At 33.8% G+C, this 25,999-nt stretch overlaps 1 protein-coding gene across 1 annotated transcript in view; it reads right to left on the bottom strand.

Annotated features, from left to right (window-relative positions):
• Positions 1–2,981: 2,981 nt before the first annotated feature.
• Positions 2,982–25,999, bottom strand: part of LOC119637896 — a 34,958-nt gene continuing 11,940 nt past the window's right edge. Inside the window, exons 2-4 of the mRNA XM_038034337.1 lie at positions 14,371–15,048; positions 9,568–9,705; positions 2,982–3,310 (exon numbers count right to left, since the gene is read on the bottom strand). Of these exons, the coding sequence (XP_037890265.1) occupies positions 2,982–3,310; positions 9,568–9,705; positions 14,371–14,602 (699 nt within the window). The 5' untranslated portion in view covers positions 14,603–15,048. The remainder of the gene's footprint in view (positions 3,311–9,567; positions 9,706–14,370; positions 15,049–25,999) is intronic.

Below are 25,999 nucleotides of genomic sequence, written 5' to 3'. Positions count from 1 at the left end.
AATCTTCACCACATATATTAAACGGTTTCGTAGACGGACAGATGAACATGTGAACAGACGGACATATTTAGGTGTATTCCAAATTTAAAACGGTCCAAGAATTTATATACTCTCTGAGGTTTCTGAAGCTTCTTTCTGCGCGTTATAAAAATATTGAAAAAAATTAAATTTTGATACGCTATAATTGTCTCCATTTTTACACAGGTAGTACATCATCGTCCATAGAATACGCATTCAAAGTTTTGTACATTTATCTGCTATAATGTATGAGTAATGAGGACAAAACAAATTTTTTATTTCTTTGAAAAGCAGAGGTGTTCTCAGTTTACGTGATGTTGCGGGCATGTCTTTAAATCTATTTGGCCCATTTTCAATACCTACCTGCGTGCAAGCACTTCCAACATTTCTGCCGTGATACCTTCATTTTTACGGTCTGGAGAATGTGTATAACAGACATTACGCAGACGGTATCTAGAATTTCATACTGATCAACAATATATATACTTTGGGGGGTCGCTGAAGCTTCCTTCTGTCCGTTGCAAACCTTTTGACAAAATAAATATACCTCTCATGCTCCGGTGATGGTTATAAAAAAATGCATGCATCGAACACTCGGCAAATTGCACCAACATGTATATATACAACATGTGCTTATACATATATATATATATACAACATATATACGTATACATATTTCCTAATTTTTTTTTCTTTTGAATGTATTATGTCTTTTATATATATATATATGCACGGAGCTTATTTGAATAAAATAAATGAATTCAAGCTATAAACAAAAACAATAATATTTTAATTATTTCCAGTATTCTAATAAGTGACCGCTGGGTACATCGCGGTACGGATTACGATTAACATTCAAATTATGTGCAAATTCTGCGATGAAATATTGCAGAACAGTTCCACCTTAAGGCATTTCGTTTACAGCATTTTTTCTGTACATGCTAATATATATTTGTGACGGTTTTGCTATATGTTGCCACCATTGCAGACGTGGAAAGCTTAATAGAATCGAGAAAATACAATTTATCTCTCATGCTTAAAGCACAAGTGAAATTTGCGGTCTTTAAGGATTTCGGTAAATATTTTCTTAAAATGTTTGCGCAAGTCTCAGTTTTCATTTAACGCGCCACCCTCGATATACGAAATTTGGGATGCATCTAAATATGTCCGTCTCTTAGTTTGGCCATTTATTTGTCTGCGAAACTGTGTAGTATATGTGGTGAAGGTTCTCCCGTCAGCGAAAATGAAGACGTCGCGTACAAATTTGCAAAAGAATTTGAAACTAACGCATGCATTTCCAAGCACATGCGTACAACGCCCCCACGTCTATGTGACAAAAACTTTTATTTTGAAAACCGAAAAAATCAGCCGCGTCCACTCAATATTATAGAGCGTGATAATTTAGTCCTCTTACTTTTTTTCTTTTTTAGGATAACGATGACGGTTATAAAATATTCGGTCATAATCGAATAAAATTTTCTTACTTGTTTTTATTATCATTTCTTATGAGCCTATTGGCATTTTTTTCAAACTTTTCTTATCGTTGTAAACGAAGAATATCAGACCGTATCTAAAATTCATGAAATCTTTTGCAAACGACGATAGTTCGGACGTACAAATGAACGAAAAAGCGAAGCTTCAGAAGGATTGGCAAAAACAAATTAATATTCAATTCAGAATTGATCCAAAATTTATGTGCTTTCTCTGACTTGTCTTCAATATACAGTAAAAGCTCCTTATTCGCGTTTCCTTCATTCGCGATTTCACTATTCGCGGATTAAAAAAATGCGACCAATTCCTATATTCGTGGCAATAAATTTCCGCGGTCGGTGTATTTGAGAATGTAAACAACAACAAGAATGAAAGCAACCTTATTACTCAATGAATAAATATATATGAAAATACATACTTTTAAATGTTGCTGTTCCGTTCTATGATAAAAGCCGCTTGCGTGTTATTGTGTCGTCTTTCAGATTCGTTACAAAAATTGCGGTCGAGTAGCACCTCTCTACCGCTGTTTTTTCATTTTGTCACCTAGGAACGTATCCCCTATAATCGCATATAAATTATCATTCCGTATTCGCGGCATATTTATGGAACAAATAGCCCGCGAATAAAGAGCTTTTACTGTATTTAAATGAATCGAAAACATAAGCTTTTTTCGTGCGAATGGAGGAGGTTCCTTCAATTCAGTTAAGATCTTATCATGATATATTTTTTGGTTTATTTAAGTTTCTACCTTTTTTGCTTGTTAAATTGTAAGATGCAATTGAATGAGTCACTGTACGATTTAAGATCGTTTGGAAATTATCCAAACAGGATGCGATAATAAAACTTTACAATCGCTAGAATAAATCCGTGAATTAATAATGTATGATGCAAATAATTGAAAATCTCGTAAAGTAGTCCGCATTGATGTTTGCACTCTGTAATGCTTTCGTGCCTCTAATATGCAAACAGTGGTAAGAATAGGGTGACTAAAGCTATTGGTAATGGCGACCTGTTCAAAAACTTTTCATTTCTTTTATTTATTTTAAGTCAATTTTTTAGATGAACTAAAAAAGCAGCAAAGATCATCGACAGGTGGTTTGAGTAAGGGCTCCTAATATGCCTATACAGCGCGGTGAGGGGCCCTATAATGAAAAATCCAATAGAGAACGTGTCATAAAATTAGTAGATATGAACTCTGTTTTTGATACCATAAGAATCTGAAAATTGAAAATCTATTTATCGTCAAGTTGTTATCAAAAAAAAAAAAAAAAAAAAGTTAATGTAAAATCAATTACTTTTCCGAAAATAGTTTGAGCAAAAGAAGAAACAACATTTTTTTGTTTTTAATTTTCCTAATAAAAAACTTCAAGACTATTAAAAGATTTACGTTCGTAGAAAAGCAAAAAGGTCAGTTAATCGCTTTAATTTGTATGCAAAAAAGAGGAAGAAAATGCTTTCAATTATATTTATAATCATCTTAACACTTGCTCCTCATCAATTTTCGCAAACATCAAGGGAATAGAATCTGTGTGTGTTGCGTGGGTCCGAATGTGTGAAAGAGTGTAGGCTTTAACCACATAATTCCTTAATTTTCTGTTATGATGTTTTTTTATTTTCTTACCTTTATCTTTGTTCTTGCGTTGTTCCTTGGCAGTCTTATCCTTGGATTTGCCAGGTTTGCAATTTTTCTTAATAATACGTGTTGCTTCGCACGATGGATCGCTGGTTGCTTTCAATTTGTCAGCACGTGTCATCTGACCGGTAGCACATTCAGACCAAGAACCCTTTTCGTAGCGGCAAGCTATAAAATCGAATAAAAAAAGCGTACACACGGATAAACACTTATATAAATATGCGCGTGTGTATTTTAAAGTTATACAGAACCTTAACTTTCTTTCTTCTTTTTATTAATATTAAAAGAAATTAGCGTAAAACAGAATATCAAGTTGGCCGGTTGTGTGAAAGGGGAAAACCCAATTAATGATTCTTGTAATCCTTTTAATTATATAAACTAAGCAAATTAGAACGAATTAAAAACGATATTTAAGTACAATATAAAAGTCTTTTAATCGCTCTCTTTAATATATATATTTTCGTAACTTTTATATTTGTCTTATTTTATATATATTATATATATATTTAAGCGTACATATATATAAAATATATATATATATTTTTTTTTTCTTTTTTGCTGTGGCTTAGCTGCCATTTAATAAATTTTCGAGTCCAGATTCATTCACCAAAAATGTCGTCGCTTATCTCTGCTTACCCAACGACACTCACTAACCATTGTTATGATAATGGTGACCGCCTTTAAAAAAAATGCTCCACTATAAATGATAATTTTCATATGCATTTGCATACATGAACACCACCATAAGCGTATACATATACTCGTAGATACATATTAGTCATACATCAGTCAATAAATCTCGAAACTAAATAAGAAAAAACTTTTCTTTTACAAAATTCGATTTTGTTCGTTAACGTAGTCGCTTTCAAAAGTGATGGAATCAATCTAAAGTTTCTCCAACATTTTGATGATTTTTTCATATAACGACTGCTCAAAATTTTGAAAATAAATTCTATTTTTGGTAACGACATGATCACGACGTACACGATAATTGTGACTGGGGGATTGATTTGAAGAATACGTTTGCGGAATAGAAAACAATTGTAGTTGTTGCTTTATAGGAGAGAGCACATGTTTCTCATGCACAATCTTGAATGCACTGCCTCTTTACTAGTCGGCAATAATTTCCAGGGCTTATTCGATTATTCCTTGTGTGTTCACCCCGTTTAAGCTTTCTACAATTATCAGTGTTACAACATTTTGCAATGCATTGTGTGAACAATGCTTTTTTACTCAAAACATCAAATTCGGATTTTTCCATAGATTTTAAGATAATATATATAATATCGCTGAAAGCACCTAAACGAATCAATGCAATAGCCTGAAATTTTTACACATGTTGTTCGATGGTTGAGACTTACAAATAATTTTTTAGTAGGGACGACATTTATGCATCAGTCCCGACAGTTATCGATTCGTGTATCATATTTATATACACACTTGTAGTATTCTCATTAAACGTAAAAGTTAAATTATAATTTCATTGTTGCATCACCCACTCCTCATACCATAGACGTCGCAGACTATTCCGGCTGTTATTGTTTTATTAATGTATGTACGTTGTATTAATAAGATAATGTTGTAAATTCATAGCAGAACAAGCTGCATGAACCCTTATCAGAGCAATTTTTCATGCCATTTCTTCATAAGAAAATACTGTTCTTTATTGACCGACAGGAATTGGATTTTAAAATTCGCTTACTACACGAAATGTTCTTATCTTTGTTAAGAAAGCAACCTATTACAAACTCATTTTCTTATTTTGAATACCACCGCAGATAAGCTATTCTCAGAAAGTGTAAACCCTTATATGCAAAAAGGTTTGATTGTTAAAGTTTTACGATAAAGATTTGTTCATGATATTAATCTGACAAAAATTATATATTATATAGACCAAATTTAAACCTTATGAATCTATTTCTTGGAATCCATTCTATATAAAGTTTCGCATAAATTATAGATCGCTTTAGAAAAAGTTTAAATTTTTTTAAATTTTATGATGAAACTAGCTCCATAGTAGCAAATTAACCAAACGAATGAAGAGTAGGGAGCTTGGATCAGATAAGTCCATTTTGTACACTCTAGCATATATAAGGGCTAACATAAAGAGCAAACCCTTATATGGAGAGAAGGTATGAAATTTTTAGGAAGTGAATTAAGTTCGTTAAATTTGAATCACGCCATTTGATGTCTTGAGCATCCGCCACTCATGAAAAGTATGCGTTCGCGTGAATGTAATGTGTAAATTCTGGTGTATTGTGTTACCAAACCGGGTAAGTAACTGTGCTAGGCAAAGTGGTGTGCTGTGGGGTGCCTAGTGGTCGGCCTTGCGCAACTATAGTGTTGCTACATGTTTTATCTTCTTCCTTTGCGTAGTGTTGCGTCATTTGGCAGAAGAACATTTACAACGACAAATACAATTTTTCACAAAACGTTGAATTGTTTGTTTATAGCAAAGATTGCCATCAGCGTAAAACAGCGCTAATGGACGAAAGATTGGTATAACCAACCGTGACTTTTGATAAAAATGGTATTAATTTGGAAACATATTCAAAGTGCATATGGCGCCATATTTAAATGATAAACTTTAACAGTTACAAGCCTCGCGACATTAACTCGCGTAAAGCAAAAACAAAACTTACTAGCTTTGTGTTGAACTTCTTATACATCATTCCTTTATTTCCCCTAGTTTTTTGAAAGTATTTTAACCACTGAACGGAATAACATTTTAAGCGTTACTCATGACGTAATCAAATATTAAATTGGCTGAACATAGATATCGGATTCCTCCTTTCGCTTTCTTACACGCTCATGTGAGAAATGGAAGCAGGAAGAAAGAGAAAGCTCAAACTCTCTCTTTTTTTAATTTATTAGATAGACGAGACAGATGAACAAGCAAAAGACGGATAAACAAGCAAAACTTGATTTATCCAGAAACCAATATATTTTTTACTTATGCTAAACGAATATGTAAAACTATTTCCCATTTTCACGAATAGACATAAAACAAAAAAAAAGCCAAAAAATCAAAAGATCCTTCATCGAATACTGCCGGATTTTATGGTGAAAATCAATGCAATAAAAAAGTCATACGAGCACGTTTATCTTTGAAACGTGCTATCTTTAAGAAAAATACAAAATAAGGAAGAGAAGGAAAAAAAAAAAAAAGAAGAAAAACAGAAGTAAAAAAATTGAAATATGGTTTATACCGGAAGATAAGAGTAATAAAATTGTAAATGGTACATAAATATTTCATACAACGAGTATCACAAGTAACGATTATCGACATTAAACAGCGTACAAAGTACAGAGAAAACAAGAATTTATTTATTGTTTGCGCTCGCGTATAAATACATAAAAGCAACAAAAATATTTGCCAAGCAATTCAATGTTTGCACAGTCCCAAGCATTTGCAATCTTAGTCACGCTTGCATGTAGTGTAAATATGAAAAGATGTTTATATGTCAACAGAGCCTGTAGAAGAAAAACACAGTGAATAAGAAGTAAAAGCATTATCGTCGGTTAAGGCCGCTGACTAAGTTTCCTTACACCATTCCGCCTAAATTGCAAGTAAGGGCATAGTTTTTCATTGCCCTTATATGGAAGAGAACCCAAAACGCGGACCGACATATTCTTGCCAAAGACTTTATAATTATTGCAATATTTTCGTCATAAAGTACTAAAACCTAGATTTTGTTGCCATATAAAGGCTTAGTTTTCAAGTGTATCCCTATACTGGGTGTATCTCGAAAAATCACCCTACTAGGTAAAAATTTGACACAGTTAATTTCCAAGTCAAGTTATTAGCATAGACTAATTTTCACTGTGAAATATTGAAATTTGACTGTTTTTTATATCAAGGCTTACGTCTGCGTAAGAAAAGGAGTTTCAATATATCAGTCTATTCGATTCAAAATTTTTGACATCAATTTAATATGGCGAAATGCTATTACTTAATGACAGTTGTCGACAGATTTTTTTCATATAACAATCTTTTTAAGATGGGATGCTGTATAGGGAATGATATTAAAAGAAGCCCTTTTTCAACATTCTTTGCCCCTGCGTCAAAAATGTCGGCTTATTAAATATTATCAAACACCGAAAACATATATACTGAGATCAGCAGATAAAGCTCAAATGGATTTAGAAAATGATTCTGCACTGATCGTAAGCCCTTGTGAATGTTACATACGTTCGCACAAACTTAATACACCCAGTATCATAAGCGTAGTATGCTGGTGTATAAAAAACGCTCGTATAAAGCGAAGGATGATAAATATTGTGAAGAAAGCTTCTTAGTTGGTAGCCAGACAATTTTAATCTTCAATAACAAGCATCATACAAAAAGATTATAACGTTAATTTTACAACTTCGTAAGCATGATTTGAGAATATTTCTTAACGCATATCTGGCCCGATCTGAACAACATCTGGCTTTACATAACGAAACAAAACTATATACCAACAGTACAAACAATTGATTTGTTACTTGATAAGTTCTGTTACGTAAAAATATTGACAAATTCCGGCATTCAGTTGCATCGGATGAACTGTTTTTTAAGGCTTTTGGACTATTTCCTCGGGGCTATCTCAAGTTGTTCTTCGAGGTCTATTCGTGCTTTATGAATGAATATTGAACGTCATATTGGTGAACTTTAGCCAGATGTAGTAAGCAAAGTGACGAAAATAGGATTTATCGGATTCGTGTGGGTACCGATAAACTTTGTAGACATTTGGAACTTAACTACATTGATTAAAATTTAAAATGAAAAAAGAAATTGCATTTCGCCAATTTTCATAGGCCTTTTTCTCTTTTTTTCAAAGAAATCGTATAATTGTTAATGAAACACCATATGCACTTTCATTCTAACTAGAATTTTTATTATTTTTAATTCGCCGTTCATTGTGAGCGAAAACATTTATTTTATTATCACAAAACATGACTTTCTATATATATACGTCAGATGTTTGCATGAATTCTGACAACTTTTTCACTTTACATATTAACCAAACTTCACTTCATATATTAACCAAAACATTTTCGTTCATTTGCTAACAGTCTTTCCCATCCTTCTGGCAACATGGCGATACCGGCTTGGCATCGATCCAATCATCGGCCCATTTTCACATTTCTTCAGCATTTCGAAACCATGTGCCAGCCAGGCCATGCTGCATCGATTTGAGCAAGTGGTAAGCAGAAAGCGTTAAACCTGACGGGTACGCTGAGTGCGGCAGAACTTCCCATTAGAACTGCAACGGCGTATCCTTGCAATGTGTGATCTAGTGTTATCATGCAAGAGGACGACTTTGCGTCTGTTAACCGCTGTTGCTGCTGTTTTTTGCAATAATACATAATTCAATCTGTTCAATTAACCTCGGTACATAACTGCAATAGCAGTTTCATTCTGCTTAGCAGCTCATAATACACTATACCTAGCTGATCCCACCAAACGGATGGCTCTACTGGATTAGACCTTCACTTTTTACGCTTGGGACTATCGTAGTAGTGGCATTTACGGTTTCACGTCACAATATGTCACAAGAAACTCTTTTCTTTTGCCCTGCATACAATGAAGCCGCGATGTTGAAACGACGTTAAAATCGCATTTTCAGTCAATTCGTTTGGTACCTTTTCTCCCTCTTTTTGAATATTTTATAATGCATGTAAACGTCTAGAAACACTTAATTCATCAACAGCTAAGCCCTTCGAAAGTTCTTTGAGAGCTTGAGCCAGGCTTTCATCCAATAAGTCTTGCAATTCATTAGCGTCGAGTTCTTGGGTACATCAGGCCTTTCTTTCTTAATTGACACCAACATCGCAACTTTAAAACCGTTGAAATCAAAATCCAAAATTAGGACATGATGAGGAAGCATCATCATAAGCTTCTAAGCTAAGCCGGCTAAGTATTTGATGGGTTTTGGCAGCAGATTTCATCAAATCAAACAACGAAGGTAACGAATGCCGAAAATGCAATTTTGAGGGTTTTATTATAAGCATATGTAAGCAATGTTATAACTCAATAATACTAAAGGCAAAGCTGTTATTTTACGTAGAAAAAGATCAAAATTATCGAATTTAACTGTTCTGTTCATTCATATTTCGCATCACTGTATCATTTTCATCAACAGATATCACTGATCAAAATACATGCAAGTATCCATTATTATATTATAATATCTTAAAAGCGATAAAAATTGTCCACACACAGCGTGGCCTGAGAATATGAACATGTTGTTGTTGTTTAAAAAATTTTGCATGTTGCCTTAAAAAATATTAGCTTTAAACTCAACAGTTATCTTGGACATATATTGTACATGCCGGCAACATATAAACGAGTCGACAAATAGAAAAAAAAAAAATGAAAAGTCAAAAACGAGATAGAAAACAGCCTTTAAAAATTTTAAGTAAGGACAAATTTCGCTTACCTTTCTTGCATTTCTTTTGTATAGTCCGTGTTTGATCACAAGCTGGATCGCCTTTTTTTAAAGTCAACGTTCTTGAACGTGTATTGGTTTTGGTATCACACTCAGTCCAAGGATTCTTACCATAACGACACGAAAGCCCTAAAAACGATAAACAAATAAATAAATAAAACAGTAAAGAAAATCTTATTTTCATTGTTTGCTAAACGATAGAGAAATTTATACAATCACGACCAAATCAAATCCAATCCAACCAAATTAAACGACATGATTTCCTATAAAACAAACAAATTATGGTTATTACTATGTATGAGAAAACGAATTAAAGGAAGACGTAATGAATGTTTTTGCTGTTTGTATATGCAAAAGATATAATTGAGACGAAATTCGAGAGTAATAACTATTTTGATACAATATCACTCCGCCTATACGCGCAGAGTCTTTTCTTTACTCTTATTTTCCTTCTCATATTCATCCCCGAAGGATGAGGGGTATATTCATTTAGTCAGAACTTTTGCAACACCCAGAAGCAAGCGAGACCCTGCGAAATGTATATATTCTTGATCACCCTCAAATTCTGAATCGATTTAAGCATCTTCGTCTGACGTCTGTCCGCTTGTCCATTCAGCCGTCTATCAGTTTAGCTGTCTGTCCGTTTAAATAATGTCTGTGGTAAACATTCTCCTGGCCGTAAAGCTATCGACATTAAATTTGGCAAAAACATGAGGAAAAATTGTCTACGCCTATCCAATATTATAAAGAATGTAATTTTTTCCCGATACCTTTATAAAGCGCAAAAACGAGCTTCTAAAATTCCCTTACAGTTTATAAATTCTTGGCCACTTTTAAATTTGGAATGCACCTAAGCACATTCGTCTATCCATCTGTCCGCCTGCTCAACCGTATTGTTCCTGTGGTAAAGATTCGCATAAATTTACAAAGGCATTCGAAAGTGACTTAAACTTTTTTAAGGACGCGCTTACAACGCCCATATGCCCATACGACAAAAGCTTTTACTTTGAAAACAGAAAAAATTAGCTTCGCCCGTTCCATAATATAATATAATAAGAGCATTAAAAATTTAGTTTTTTTATAATCTTTGTCTGTTTAGGATAACGTTGACGGGTACAAACGATTCGGTCACGACCAAATATACTTTTCCTAGTTGTTCTTTGTTTTGTTTTATTTTAGTTTGTTCTCTCCCTCTCGTGACAGCAAACCGTCACCAATTTTTCTTAATGGCGTGAAAAGCTTTAGTAATCCGTTTATCATCATTTTACTTTATGGTCTTTTCTAATGGGCAACGGTTATTATGTATTTAGCTGGCTGGCGTTGATGTCGAGCAGAAGAAAATAAAACGAAGTTTGCAGAAAAGTTTTAGATAAAAATAGCTTTCAGAAGTAAAGAAAGAAGAATGAAAGAAAGAAAAAATAGAAAAAGGAAATCTAGTCCCTCGGTATAAGCAAACAAAAAATTGTAAGAAAAAGCAAAATCTTATTGTAAAGCGTAAAAAAAATTCGATAAATCGGTTTTTTAAAAGTAGCAACCAACCGTAAGTAAACGAAAAGCAATATGAAAATAAAAAATTATTTCTTTGCTTTGCTTTGTATTTTTGGGTAAACAGGAAAAAAATATGAAGCACGAAGAAAATTTTTTCACAAGTTTAATCTTTCTTACTGATTTGAAATGAAAAAAAATCATTGGAGCTCGTTACTGCTAAAACCAAAACATGTTCGGTCGGTAACTGAAAAATTTTGTAAAGAAATATATTTTTTATTATATTCGTCAGGAAGAATCGAAGCCCCGCATAGTTTACGATTTTAAGTTTTTCTCTCTCTTTCTCTCTCTTTGCCATTTGCAAGTTGTAAATATTGAGAATGTTGCCTTGTAAATAAATTTTTTGAGCACATCTACGAAGATGGATTTCCTAAGCAATGAGATTCTCTAGAATTTTTAACTGAATCCCCTCTTTTCACATTAACAATGCGAAATTCTTCTTTACGTTCTTATATTTTATTATACCACGTACTGGAAGGTATAACGAATCGATTTAAGCTGTTCGTCTACATAATCCCCCTGTCTTGTCTACAAAAATAACGCTATTAATTTCAAAATTCGCACAAACATTGGAAATTCTTATGCTCGGAATGGTATTAAAAATGAGCCAAATCGGCGGAAGAACACGCCTACAACACCACGTAAACTGAGAGCATGTCTGTATATCAACAGAATTAAAAAATTGGTTTTTTGATCATGACTCATAACCTATGGCAGATAAACGTGCAAAAACTTGAATGCGTATTCTATGGACAATGCTATAGTACCTGTGCAAAAATGGAAACAATTATCTACGCCTATCCAGTATTATAGAGTATCAAAATATAATTTTTTTTCAATACGTTTGTAACGCGCAGAAACAGGTTTCGCAAATCTTCTAAAGAATATAAATTCTTTGATAGTTGTTGTTGGTCTCTCCATCTGTCCGCCTGTCCGTCTGCTTAACTGTGTAGTTTCTATGGTAAACATTCTCCCGTTTGCAAAAATGAATATATTACCAAAAAGTGAAAATGTTTGCAAAAGAATTTGAAAATGTCACCGGCTGGACAGGGGACACGCAACAGGCCTGTGTAACAAATACCGTGAACACCTTCGTTTTCCGTTTTTTTTGTTCCATGTCTTTTGTTATTCATAAAGTGCAACACATACACCATATAGATCGCCACTTTTATTCTAAAACCAAAAGAAAAATCGGCCACGCTCACCCAATATTACAGAGTATGAAACTGTAATCGTTTTTCTCTATTTCACATTTTTTTTAGGATGGCGATGATGAGTATAAAAGATTCGGTCAAAAGCGAATATAATTTTCTTACTTGTTTCCTTTCTTCAGCTCTTTGTGTTTTAATCTAAGCGCAATTTCATCTAATTACGATAGTTGTACTGTAATTATATGCTTACTACGCTGATTTTTTAACAGGCGACACTTTCACTTCTACAACTGCTAGTTCATATTTTGACTTCACCTTGGGTATGTAATGAATTTTAGCGTGGCTTTCGAATTTCTATTTTACATCACATATCCATTGATCTACGACTTAAAAGCCAGCATAAGGTCTTGCGATTATCGCCACGACTTTCACTTGCAGTTTGTGGAGCTGGATATGAAAAGAACGGGCAGGTAATATTGTGAGAGCGATGTCAAATTAGTTCTGGCGGCTCGATCTCTAGAATAGGAAACTATCGGTTCGCAGTTGTGGGATATAGGAGATGAAGTCGCCGCTCCTTTGTAACGACATTCAAAATCTGCTGATTAGATTTTGAATAAAACTCACCTCCGTCTATTTGTTATTCTACTAAATTAATTGATAATTTCAATTTTAAATCTTAAAACCCTTAGTCTACAGAACTGCAACTACAGTCTTTACCAGTTTGGAGATGTTTGGATAAAAAAAAAAACGAAACGTCTTTTCACGTTACTAACTAAAGGTTTGTGCTCTGTCATTCCTATTAATTCATAGCGGACGGAAAGAGTGATGGATTGAGTGTACGATTTAGAGTTGCCTGAAAATCAATTAATTTCTCTATTTGAAAATTTTAATGACGATTTGTTTTGATCTGATCTGATTGTGAACAATACATGGGTGTAAAAATGCGTACGTTAAGTAACAGCAGCCAATTAATTTTTTATTTCATTATGTAAACCGTATGCTCTACTTTGAATGTAATTCAGTTTTTGTGACCGTTTGAGCAAACCGTCCGCACAGCAAATGTAATTTCTCTTGAATAACAGTGTTGTCGGCGAATTTCTTTTCATCGTCAGTAATCGACTTTAAAAAGGTAAAGATTTGATGACCTTTAAATAGCAAAACACAAGTTGGATGCATAACCTTAAACCACTTTCACCGTTTTCCCCAAGATGCAAGTTTAAATTATTTCATTGAATACTCTTGAGTACGCCTCGCAAAGCGTCCAATAACTCTGCAGTGTCTTAGTTGTACAGTACCTTAACGCTGCAGTAACTCCCCCTATAACGCAGTAGATTGGTTTCGCGTTATAGAAAAAGCCGTCTTATGGGTACTCCCGTATAACACATTCTTACGATCTCGTATAAGCTAAATCATCAAACATTTTTCTGTTTTTGGTATTAACGAATCTTTTGCACGTGAAAATCATTATAAATTTCACAGTACAGATATATGTATATGGGGGAATGCCCGTCTTATACGGGGGATTGAAATCGCGTAATATGAAAACGCGTAATATGGGCGATTACTGTATGTAAAATATGGCTACAGATCCTGCATACACAAAATTATCATATCGACTGGGTGTTTATGAGCGACAATTTGGCTTGAAAAATCGGAAACCAACTGCAATAAGTTGCGATGCGTCCAAGCAAAAGGTATTCTTTAACGAAGCAAAACGGGATGGAGGAGAAGAGTCGATCAAAATCTCCTGAAACTTTTTTTAACTTGAACGGTTTAGTCTTCATTCATGATACAACTTACACATAACGAACTTAATCATTTCTGTTTAGCATTTTTTTATTTTTCCTTCATTTTGATCCTTTTTGAAACAGAGATTTGAGATTTTTCAACGTAAATACTTTCTCTTAAAATATTTGAGGAAACTTGCAAAGAAATCGTTAACTTGTGCACACATTTGCTTCTCTCTGTGATGGTGGCATTAGAATATGAAAGCAAAGCATACAGACATGTAGCATAAGAAATACCAAGCGTTTTATAAGCAAATAGGGACAAACACTTGTATTTGTACTTACCATGAATATCTGGTGCTGTTACTTACCATCGTTCTTTGTGCCGCGTTCATTGCGTATTAATATTTCATGATCGTCTTCTTCCCAGATTTCACCCTGTGATGCTGTTGTTGGTTGTGTCTGTTCGGCAACCGGCAGTGCTAATGGTGTCTCTTGTACCTCCGTTGTGCCATGTGCTAAATGTGGCAACATTGACATGGAGGAGGCCAATGCCAGCATTGCTGTGCACATCGATAACAGCTGACGGTGGTAATGTTTCATTTTGCTGGTGCTTTGTGTATTATTTGCTTTGTATGGCGATAGCAATGTTTAACTAATACTGATGATGATGATGGTGATAATGATGATGACTATGCTGATGTGATGACTGTGATGACGGCGGTGATGATAAAAGAAATACAATTGTTTACTTTACTTTTACAAAAAATTTTGTTGTTTTTTTTTTCAATTTCGTTCTATGATATGTGCGTAATAATGTTACAACACAATTCAATTGCTATTTGTTGTTGCTCGGCATACGTAGTAAAGCCGAAGGGCAACCGGGTGTACTTTTGTGTATTGATTTAAAAATGTTCTCGCTTTCGTTGTGTCCTGTTCTGACTTTTAGTTTTAACGTTTCTTTTTTTTTTCTTTTTTTTTCTTTTTATTGATGAGATTCACAACAAATGGGAGCAAAATGTTGATTACAGAAAAGCGTTACAAACAGCCTGAAAGCAAGTAGATAATGAAAAAACGAAAACAATGAATTATAATGCATTGAATTTATAATTAATACAAAATAAAAAAAAAAAACAACAGGTAAGAAAATTATATTCGGCCGAGACCGATTCTTTTATATCCATCACCGCGATCCTAAAAGAAGGAAAAGAACTAAATGTTCATATACCGTATTGGGTGGGCGCGGCTGCGCTTTTTTCTATTTTCAGATTAAAGGTAGAAATTTATATGTTGTATGGGTTGTGGATTATGAGTAACAAGCAAAAAACAAGGAAAAAAACAAGGTATTCACAGTTTTTTTTTTATATAGACGCGTGGGCGTTGTAGACGTGTTCGTGTTTGCACTATTTTCAAATTCTTTTGCATGTGTATAGGCAGTACCTTTATTTTTGCGAACGGGATAATGTTTACTATAGCGACTACGTCGTCGCGCAGGCAGACAGATAGGTACATGGACATCACGGACATGTTAGGATGTATTTTGAGTTTGACATTGACTAAGAATTTATATACCGTATGGGATTTTTAAAGCTTGTTTCGGTGCGTCATAAAAGTTTTGCAAAAAAATTAAGATTTTTTCCATTTTTGTATACATTATACAGTATTACAAATGGAATATACGTTTAAATATTTGTGGATTTATCTGCTGCAGTTTGCAAGCAATAAGCAAAAAACCAATTTTTTAATACTTTGGAAAAACCGAGGTGTCCTCACATTACGTAGTATTGTAGGCATGTCCTTCGACGGACTTAGCTTAATTACAATACCAACTTGCGTACAAGGGCTTTCAATGTTTCTGCCCGGCTTGAAAACGATAGCTTCCGTTTTGCGGACAGAAGAAGGTTCACAATAGACATTACACAGATAGTTAGACGGACAGACGATGATGCTTAAATCGGTTCACAATTTGATGCTGACCAAGAATATAATTTGCTGGGTCTCCGAAGTTTCCTTTTGGGCGTTGCAAAGGTTTTAATGAAATCAATATAGCCCTCAGCCTTGAGTGATGGGTTTAAAAAAAAAGAAAATATTGTACCCTTCATGTGTGCGCAACTCTCGTATTTGTCCACTACGTAAAATGCTAACATATATTAAAGTAATATAAATATTATTGTTTACATAGTCTTAAGTAATACTTAGGACTATTTTTTCTTAAAATGATTTAACAAATTTTATGTCGACAATTGCTTTAATTTCGTCTCCAAGTTTTTGATGCTACTTTCAATGTTTCTTTCTAAAAATTTTCCCGCTCGTCTTGATAAATAATGGCTTCTAGCAAACTTCGCCTGCGGTAAATTTCAATTTTTGCAACAAGAAAAATTTCAGGTAAAAGCGAGCGGAAAGACGCTCAAAAGTCTGAACATATTCGTATTGCTTCAAGCTCTTACGTTTGTCAAGAAAACATTATTCAATCGAGTCATTTTTTACGACAATTCGAGAAGATATGCTTTACACTTACTTTTAAATGAAAGTATCCGAAGTGTAGACATTATTTAAATGCGAACGACAAAGATGGATTTCGAAGATAAATTGGTAAAAGGGCGTCGTAAACAAAAAGCCATTTCATTGAGAAAATTTCTGGTCGACGCAATGCTTCTCTCCCTGCACGATCAGGGGATAATCACAATTGAAATGGTTAGCTTTCGCTTTCGTTGTTAGTTGTTTGAAAAAAGAGTGAAAGCTAACTTTCAACTATGTGATTACCTCCCAGGTTAATATCGAACGTAAGTAGTGATATAAGGTTACGACCGAAGTTTCATAAACAATTGCAAATGAGCTAAAAATTGCTTGATGTATGGAAGACCGATTCTAATATGCATATTATGCCGAAGATGCTCTTCGTTTAGATAATCATATTAAGACGTTAATTGGTACTAAATGACTACGGAAATTAAACACAATCTCTGAATTGATCAAACACTATTTTAATAGAAGCATACGCCATAACAGAAACTTGAGATAATAAGCAGGTTAGTATTTATTACCAAAAAAACTCTTAACTGTTCATTGGTAAATAGATTTAGTTTTAATAGATAGATAGATTGGTTAATTTACTAGATAGTTAATTTAATGGATAGATTGGTTAAGAGCATTGGTTAATCGCGCTATGTTTCTCACCATAATTGGCCCGCATATTATGATCGATTATAGCGAGCATGATGCGAATGGAGTTTTTTACGGTTATCTATAAGATCGAATTGATTTAAGTATCAGCTTGATCAGTGTGATTTGATCGCTCGTGCAGTGCTTCCCAGCAAAAATATGAAAGGTATAAAGTATAGAGTCTTTAATATTTTTTCGCGGCGACATAAATCATCGAAAAGTTTTGATCTTCATAACGTGTGAATGTTTACTGACATTTTAATTTACTTCAACTTCTATCTTACTTGAAAGAAAAAATTTAATAATATTAACATCAATATCGATAATCATCATTTTGCTTTAATTCATTTATTTTTTTTGTTAATAAGAAAAAACCACTGTTTTTTACTTCATTACGTTTTATATTAATTAACTAATAGGAATAATGTTTATTTGCATATTGCTTTTATATTAAAATATTCTCTTTTTGTTATTTTAAAAAATTATAATTGATTGCGAGAGCATTTAAGTTAATAGACAGTTAAACGTTTGCGATAAAAAATTGTATGTGTAAAAAAATTGTTTTTTTCCTTTCAGTGTTTTACGGTATAGTGTTTTATCCATTTATTCATAATTTGACAAATAACTGAACGTTCTTTTCATTAAGGTATAATCAAGTTATTAATCTGTTTAAATATCGAAAGGGTTAGGTTGGTGTTAGTTAGCTGTAACTTAAGTGAAGAAAAAATATGTTAACAATGCTTACAAATCAAGCCCCACAAAGAAAAGCTATAAAAAAAAGGTGTACAGTAACTTTATAAGTAGCTATAACCAATAAATTTTTACAACATATTAAAGGAAAATTATTCCATGCGGTGGGAAGGGGCTGTGTAAAAGTCTTTCTTTGAAAATATGGTCAAGCCTTGCGAAATAGGGAGAAAACTATTTCCAAATGAAAGAAATGGTTAAAGTATACATTCTGATTGGACATAGGACTCGTCGTAGTCTATAACGCAAACACATTCTTTCTCTCTGTATCTCTAGGCATATTTATGCACCGCTTACAAACAAGTTGCACAAAACAACACGCACAAGTGAAATAAGTCGTTTAAAACCAATCGAACAAATAAAAAGCGCATAAAAAACACCGGGCAAAAGCAAGTTGAATTTTGTTTCTTTTGTGATACCGTACACTACTTGTCGTACGAGGTATATTAAGTTTGTTCGAATATACGCAACATCCAGAATCACTTGAGATAGACTAGCTTTTGTTATACCGATCGATTGAGAATCATTTTCTGAATCGATTTAAGCTTCTTTGTACGTCTGACCACCTGATCGCCTGATGTTTGTCCTTTCTTGTCTTTCACTCACGAAATTCGTTGCGCTGGCGTCCTTTGGTCCAAAGATGAACGCTATTGAAAATGGCTTGGATCGGACCAATTTTTCGAGCACTCCCCGAACATTACCCGCCGTCTAATAGTGTTTCCTCATTTTAAATTGGTGTAGAAAATTTAGTTCGGTCGGGGAAATTTTTTGAACTCACTCTCATATAATCTTCCTAAAAAAACGAAATTTTTATTTGGAAAAAAGGTCTAATTTTCAATATTTCCAGATGAAAGTTGGTTCATAATAGTAAATTGGCATAAAAAATCAATCTTACTGAATTTGGGCCATGAAGGTCTATTTCTTGAATGCCACCATATATAAGGATTATCAGCAAATGTAAACTTTTACATGCCAAAAAGGCCTGAATATTAGCGTTTTATGATGAAAATTTGTTCATGATAGTAATTTAACATAAAAATTAAGACCACAAAATTTGGGCTAAATATCCATTCTTTGGTCCCATTCCATATAAGATTTCTGATGGGTGATAAGAGCTCTTCAGAAAAAGGCTTAATTCTTAATATGTTATTGTGCAAACTGGCTTATAGCAGCATTGTAGCAAATGATTGACCGATAGGGAATTTGAATCAAATAGATATATTTTATAAAGGGAACAAACATCATGTCTAACATATTGTTATGAAATTCGCTTTTATAAGATACAGTCCGTATCACTAGATCGTGGATATTTTGATCAAGAGAAATACACTTCAAAGTTCTTTTATTTTACTACCTTGTCTTTCACAACAGTAGGAATATTTATTTACAATTTATTTTGGCCGTACTCTCAACTTCTACGTTCTTGCCAGACAGTTAGTCTGCTTTTCACAAATATTCTATTTATATACAATTTTACAAGCATCTTACTATACCTAAATTTGGTTTAAAAGCGCATTTTTTTTAATACCATGTTTTCCTCTTCTCAAAATCTGCCGAAATTTTTCTCCTCGATCGCACCCTACACAACTGTATTTATATTATTTTTTTTAATTTAACCTTACAAACTACTTTTATATTTGGATGGCCGAAACCCTCACCTCCCAGTGGTGATCCCCGGGCAACGGCTTCGGCCGGCTAAGAAGGGTTTAAGGTTTTGGGCTACTAACTCGGCGACGAGTTTCTGAGAGATGGTGGAGGGGTTAGCTGGAAGATGAACTCTTCACTCTATAGCTAGTTACTACCTAGGAAATTTCTGAATGGTTTTTAAGTACGTTGAAGGTAGTAATCTAGCGAGTGCATGGTAGATCGCCCCTGCCATGTCAGTGCAATACCTGAGACCTATATATCTCGAAGAAAAGTAGTTCTTGGTGTTGGCTACCAGAATGTATGGAGAATCCGAAGCAAGTGCGGTTGTTTTTAACAACCGCCCAAAGTAAGCCAAAGGCTTTGCAAAACAAACTAGGAGTCACGGGGGTCAGGAGGCTCGCCTCACAAAGCCACGTATGCCTGCGGGTGTATGATGGTCTTTGCTCATAAAGTCGTTGGAATAAAAATTTTCTCAAGAGAGAATTAATTATACAAAAAAGAAATTGACGGATGGCCTTCCCTTTGGCCTATTAATTAAAAACTCTCTTGAGAATTAATACATGCAAAAATTAAAAAAGGGATTTGACGGAAAGGCTTTTTCCCCTTTTGCCTATATACTTTTGAACATATGTCACGGATGCCTGCGGTGGTAATTGATCAGCGGCGCCGTGGAAGCCTTATGGCGGAAGCGAGCGCAATTTTTCCCTTTTAAACGAATATCGTTGATCAATTTGTGAGTCCTGACTGCTTGGGTGTGGCCCTTCGGGGAGTACTTGTGGTGGTTGTGGTTGGCAGTTCCTAGCCAAAGTGGAACAGTCGAGTACGGCTAGGCCTCACCACTGACCAGAGTGGGGTTCATTGTTCCATACACAATAAACCGTTCTGGACTCTGGTGCTGTTTAGGCCCCTACTCTGTGGGGATTGTCTAACTCGCCAGGGGGCGTAGTACGCTTAAAGTGGCATGGGCCGCCGTGGGGTTAAGCCTTTCAGGCAGGAACCGACGTTAAACCCTTGCCACAAATTCTATACCTAAATTTATTGTTTTCTTTCTAATCCCAGCCTGCTTTTCCGCTAATCGTTTTCATAGGCCTGCAGCTGCATGAGGCGCCTGCGACTGCTCATTTGGTGTTTCCTTCTTTAGGGAATTTATTATTACGAAAATTACTTAGCTGAGATTAACTGGATTTGGGATTTTCGTAACAATATATAGGAGTTACCACGGAAAGCAACCTCTCCTATAGAGAGAAAGTCTATTTTCTAGTTTTTTCAAAATTATAAAATATTTAGCAATTAAATGAAGTTTGCTAAATTCAGATCACGTCATTCGATGTTTTGAGTATCCTCCAATATGTGCGCTTTCATCAAAAATATGCCTTTGCATTAATAAGAGAAGTATGTAATTTTTGTGTGTATTATTACTGGACTAGGCGAAGTGGTGTAGGATTTCTAATGCCCGTCTCTGCCTGGCTATAATGTTTCAAATAACTTCAGGCATATACACAATTATGCCTTTTATTGTGTACACTGTATTTATTAAAGTACACACCTACAAGACATACTAATAAGACTTTTTTCCTCAAAGATCTCTCAATTTCTAGTAAATTAACAACTAATAACAAAGCTGATACGGAAGTGGGAAACATTGGGCCGGATAGAACGTTTTTACGGATAAAATAATTTATTCTTTAAGAACTTTAAAGATGTATTCGAATTAAATTATTAAAGATATTTGTAAAATAACGTAATAGAGTTCAGTTAATAAAGTTTTAAACTAAGCTTTATGATAGAAAGAACATATTAACATTCAACTATTTACATATTTATTCAAGCGTGTTACCTATTTGATTAGTCCTATATTGTTATTAAAGTTTATAAAATATGTACGATGTACATAGAGGAGGAGAGAGAAAATGTACAAGTAAAACCCCCGATTGGTGAAGTCTAATGCGTTCAAATTAAAAACTCGTATTTTTCTTGTTAAATACCAAGACCTTTATGCAGTATCTTTCAAATGATGTCAAAAAAATTGGAAAGATTTCTTTTAAGACATATTGTCCATAAATATTTGATATTTGCTATCTGCACAAAAATCGATTGTTGTCAAATCGGAAAATTTCAGTTCGATTAGAATCTATTAGGCAAAGACGTTTTTTTGTTTTGTCTCTTTGAATTTATCCGATCACACCCGGTCTAAAATTAAACGATTATCGGCTGGTGTGTAGGAAAACAGGGTTAAACCAATTTAGACTTTTACGATGATGATCAAAACATCGGACATTTTGTGTAGATAGTAATAACCCTTAAATGAATCGCGTCAAAATTTCATGTTATTCTTGAGTTATTAGTTTAAAAGTTATAATCATTAAAGTGGCAATACTTTTGCTTACATAAAACAATGAAACAATATAAGTTTCGGGTCCAGCGTTACCAAAATAAGTATAAATTCTAAGCTAATATTTGTATTGTTGGTAGGTTGGTACTATATCTAAGAACAATGCGAGTTCGTCGATATAATCATCTTTATGTCATACCACGAACTTATGCAAGCAAAGTTTTATTTAATTTTCCTCCAAACACGTATATTTTATGACTGAAAAATAACAATTTCTCAACCGTAACCTAACACATATTTATTATTATTATTATTATTATTACAATTAATTTAACCAGGGAAATAAATTCAAAGAGTAAAGTCTTAAACCACTTGCTAAGCACTAACTAAGGGTATTTGCTTTATTGAAAACTCTCGCGCCCTTGCGATTTGAACTTATGACCGTTGCGTTACTAATCGAAATCCTTTGTCTAATCGGCCACTCAGGCGGATTTAGATACTTAATGGTATTTAGTCTATGTAAATTCATTTTATTTCTCTCTGAACTTGCCTTAGTTAATACACTTCTTCGTCTTCTAATTTATTGCAATGTTTTGTATGTATGTACGGATGATTGTATTTATGCAGGTAGGTATTATGATGATTTTGATCTTTTATTAAAGTTCTTCAATTTTAAACTTCAAGTGTGTAATGAAATCCTGAATTCAAAATTCGGCGTACACAGAATGACTCTAAAGCAATAATCTATAGATCTGCCGTTCAGTCAGTTTTGGGTGGATTCAATGCTTTGTTAGTCTGTCGTTTTGTTGCTTGACTTTTTCGCTTCGTCGGTCTATCAACATGTCCGTTTGTTCGTCTGTCTTACTAATACTTCGTTAATCTGTTTTGTTTTTTTTTTTTTTGTCGACCCATTTATTTATCGATTTCGTCGATCGTTCGTTCTGTCAGTTTCTCGTTCAATCGATATATCGATATCCGGTCTGTAAATTAAGTAGGAAAGCTAACCGAAAATTTTAGCATAGCTCGATTTTATATTAGTTGCTACCATTTAAGTTCACATTTTTTTTTTCAAATTTACTCGATTCTCGGTACGCGCCTATGTGCAGATAAAATATTATAAAATGTCATGCTTTTGTTTAAAAGAAACACAAAATTATTATTGTTATTATTTATTTGATGCTTGAATAATAACCTCAAGTTGCTGCATAGCATGTACGCATGTGCTTTGTTGTGTTGTGTTTTTCCCCTCGTTTTGTATAATAAATTATCCAATGTACTTAAGGCTAGCTAAAAATAGTTCTACAAATATTTTAATTAACGTTACGCAGACGGCTTTTTTTTTTGAAATCTTTTACGTATTACAAAAAAAAAAAAATGTCAATATAACAAAGCTACCCTGCGGTAACGTATTCTTGTTAATGTAAATATATTTAATGAAGTAAAATTCAAGTGAAACAAAAACAGCAGCAGCTACAAGAGTAAAACTTAATATATACTTTTATGATGTATAGGTAAACGTTTTAATGCGCCAAAGTAAACACACGCATGTATATGCAGAAATATAAATATGTATGAAATTCTTCAGACAATTATAAACTATTTCCGGTTGTTTAGTGGCTAAATGAATAAATTGAGACAGTGAATAAGTACAAGAGAAACCGAAGCAGAAACTGAAACCGAAAAAGAAACAAAAATAAAAACAAAACTTTTAAACTAAATAAATACTCCTCGACAAATACCACAGCAGCTTAAACTAAACAGTATACATCTACAGCGACAAACATCATGAGCTCCTGCCTGTTCATGACGAAATATGATAACATATTTATGAGCTCAAGGAAAAATAAAGGGAAGAAAGAAATTTATAGGCACAACTTTGCTGTAAAACAACGCAAAGTAAAACACCAAAAAAAAAACAAAAAAGAAAAAAAAGAAAAAAGACGCCAGTAACTATAGCAAGAAAACTAACAACTTAAAAAATAACTGCATTTCTTTGTTTTGTGTTTTCTCTTCCTAGTCTTTTTATCATATTTGCATACGTAAACAATTTTTACATGATTTACTTGTGTAACCCATATAAAATTTATAATGTGTTGGTTGGTTCGTGTCATTGCGTGCGAGTGTTCCTCTGTTTATACATATTGTTACAGTTGATTTTTTACTGTTTGGCATTTTGTTACTTCACGCTGTTTATGTTCTCGTTGTTGTTATTGTTATTGTAGTCTCATTTTGTGCATAATTTGTGTTTAGTTGCGCAGTTCGCCTAGCGGTAATAGGCGATGCTGGCATAATAACAACTATGCTTGTACTTTATTTTATAGTCAAGCAAAGGAAAAAAGGACTGGGTGGGGGAAACAAAATAACTGTAAAATTCTTGAAAATTGTTGATGTGCTGGCATGTTGTGTTTCTATTTTGTTCACTACTCCGTATAAGTTTGTCGGTCTATCAAGGTATGTATACTTGTATATATGTATATGTAAATGTATGTATGTTTGCGTCTGTTTGTTTGCCAAGTATTAAAACTACATTTGTGTAAACCTATATATGTTTAGTTTTTATTTCATTTATTTTGCCAGTTTTACCCCTCACCCTCCCCCCTCCCCCCCTACCAGCCCCGTTCACTTCATCATCTTTCGCTCTTGCCTTATCCATGTTGCGTGTGTGTATGTTCGTTGTTTAGTAATGCCACAAGCATTAGGAAAAGTTTACATACTTTTGTAATTTGTAGAATATTTTATTTGCTTTTTGGTTGATAGTGTACGTTGAGGTGGCGGTGGGGAGGGGGGGCTGCGGCAAATATACGAGAGTGGGAGTGTAAGTCTGTGTTGTTTTTTTTTTACCTATTCTCAGTTGTTCTATTTTTGAACTCTTTTTAAGGATTTATGTTAAATTTTTTTTTTTTTTTTGCTCTCATTACCAACTGTTGTTGCATGGGTTGTTGACTCTTATGCCGTGGCTTTTCTTTTGTAATTGAGTAGAGTAAAAATATTTTAGTATTTCCTGCCGGCTTTTTGTTTTTTATTATCGGTAACTGACTTTTGTAAGGGTAAATTTATTTTTTCATTTCTTTTCGCAACAACAAAAGAAACCAGGTCGAAAATCTTATGTTGGTGACTATCAATAATATATCGCAACAATTTCGTAGTTTTTAAAATGGCTGCGCAAAATCGAACTACCCCATGGCGTTAGCCTTCCAAGGTTATGTTTTATATATATATTTATTCATCACAAAAAAAAAAACGATCGAAATCGTTCGAAGCTACAAGTTTGCCCAATATATATCATAGATAGTAAAATGCGAAAGATCTATTCGATGAAATTTGGAAAGTTTTGGCATAATTCCATCTATCTATCGCATTTTCAAGGTAAATAGCGCTTAGGTTTTAGTGGGTATTCGATGCATGTCAATCTGTGGGGAAAGAAAATAATTCATTGCGTCGACAACTATAATGCAGGTTGTTTCCTTCTATATTCATAATCAAAATGTATTTAAGTTTTATATATGTCCTCGATCTCTTTGAAAATTTTGTGAAAATATCGAAGTGAGGCATTATATGACAAAATGTCGAAAAAGTCGATCCTATCCGTTTTCAATAGATGTCCTAGAGCCAAAACACGTCGTCATCAAAGTGTTTCAGAAGTTGCGACCTATAATTTGAAGACAAGAGCACATGGATAGTTATCAGACGGACAGACGTAAAGACAGACAAGCCTGAATCGATTCAAGGAATGAGTCTGAATCGATCCGTATAATAGAAGAGGGTTTCATCTTAAATCCTTCTGGATTTTATATGTATGGTATAAATATTTAGGTGCGACAGATAAGAGGTTATGGCTTTTGTCGAAATTCGTGCATGGAATTACCCACATATATGTAACTATACATCCTATTGATCACACATCACTTTAAAACTATTTTTTAACGGACACATTTTTGGTGGAATATTTTCAGTAGAGGTTTTAAGATTCTTCGCGTAAACTCAATCCGATTGCATTCTATTAAGGGAAGATATTGTAAAAGATGTTGTAAAGTTTCGTTTTCGATCTTGCTTTTGGTGCGAAATCTTTAGGTCGTAAGAAAAATTTTTAATTAATTGTTTTAACCGTTTGA

Source organism: Glossina fuscipes, unplaced genomic scaffold (assembly GCF_014805625.2).
Source record: "Glossina fuscipes isolate IAEA_lab_2018 unplaced genomic scaffold, Yale_Gfus_2 61, whole genome shotgun sequence".
NCBI lineage: Eukaryota > Metazoa > Arthropoda > Insecta > Diptera > Glossinidae > Glossina > Glossina fuscipes.
Note: the sequence above shows the minus strand (reverse complement) of the source record. Positions and strands in the feature narration are given on the sequence as shown.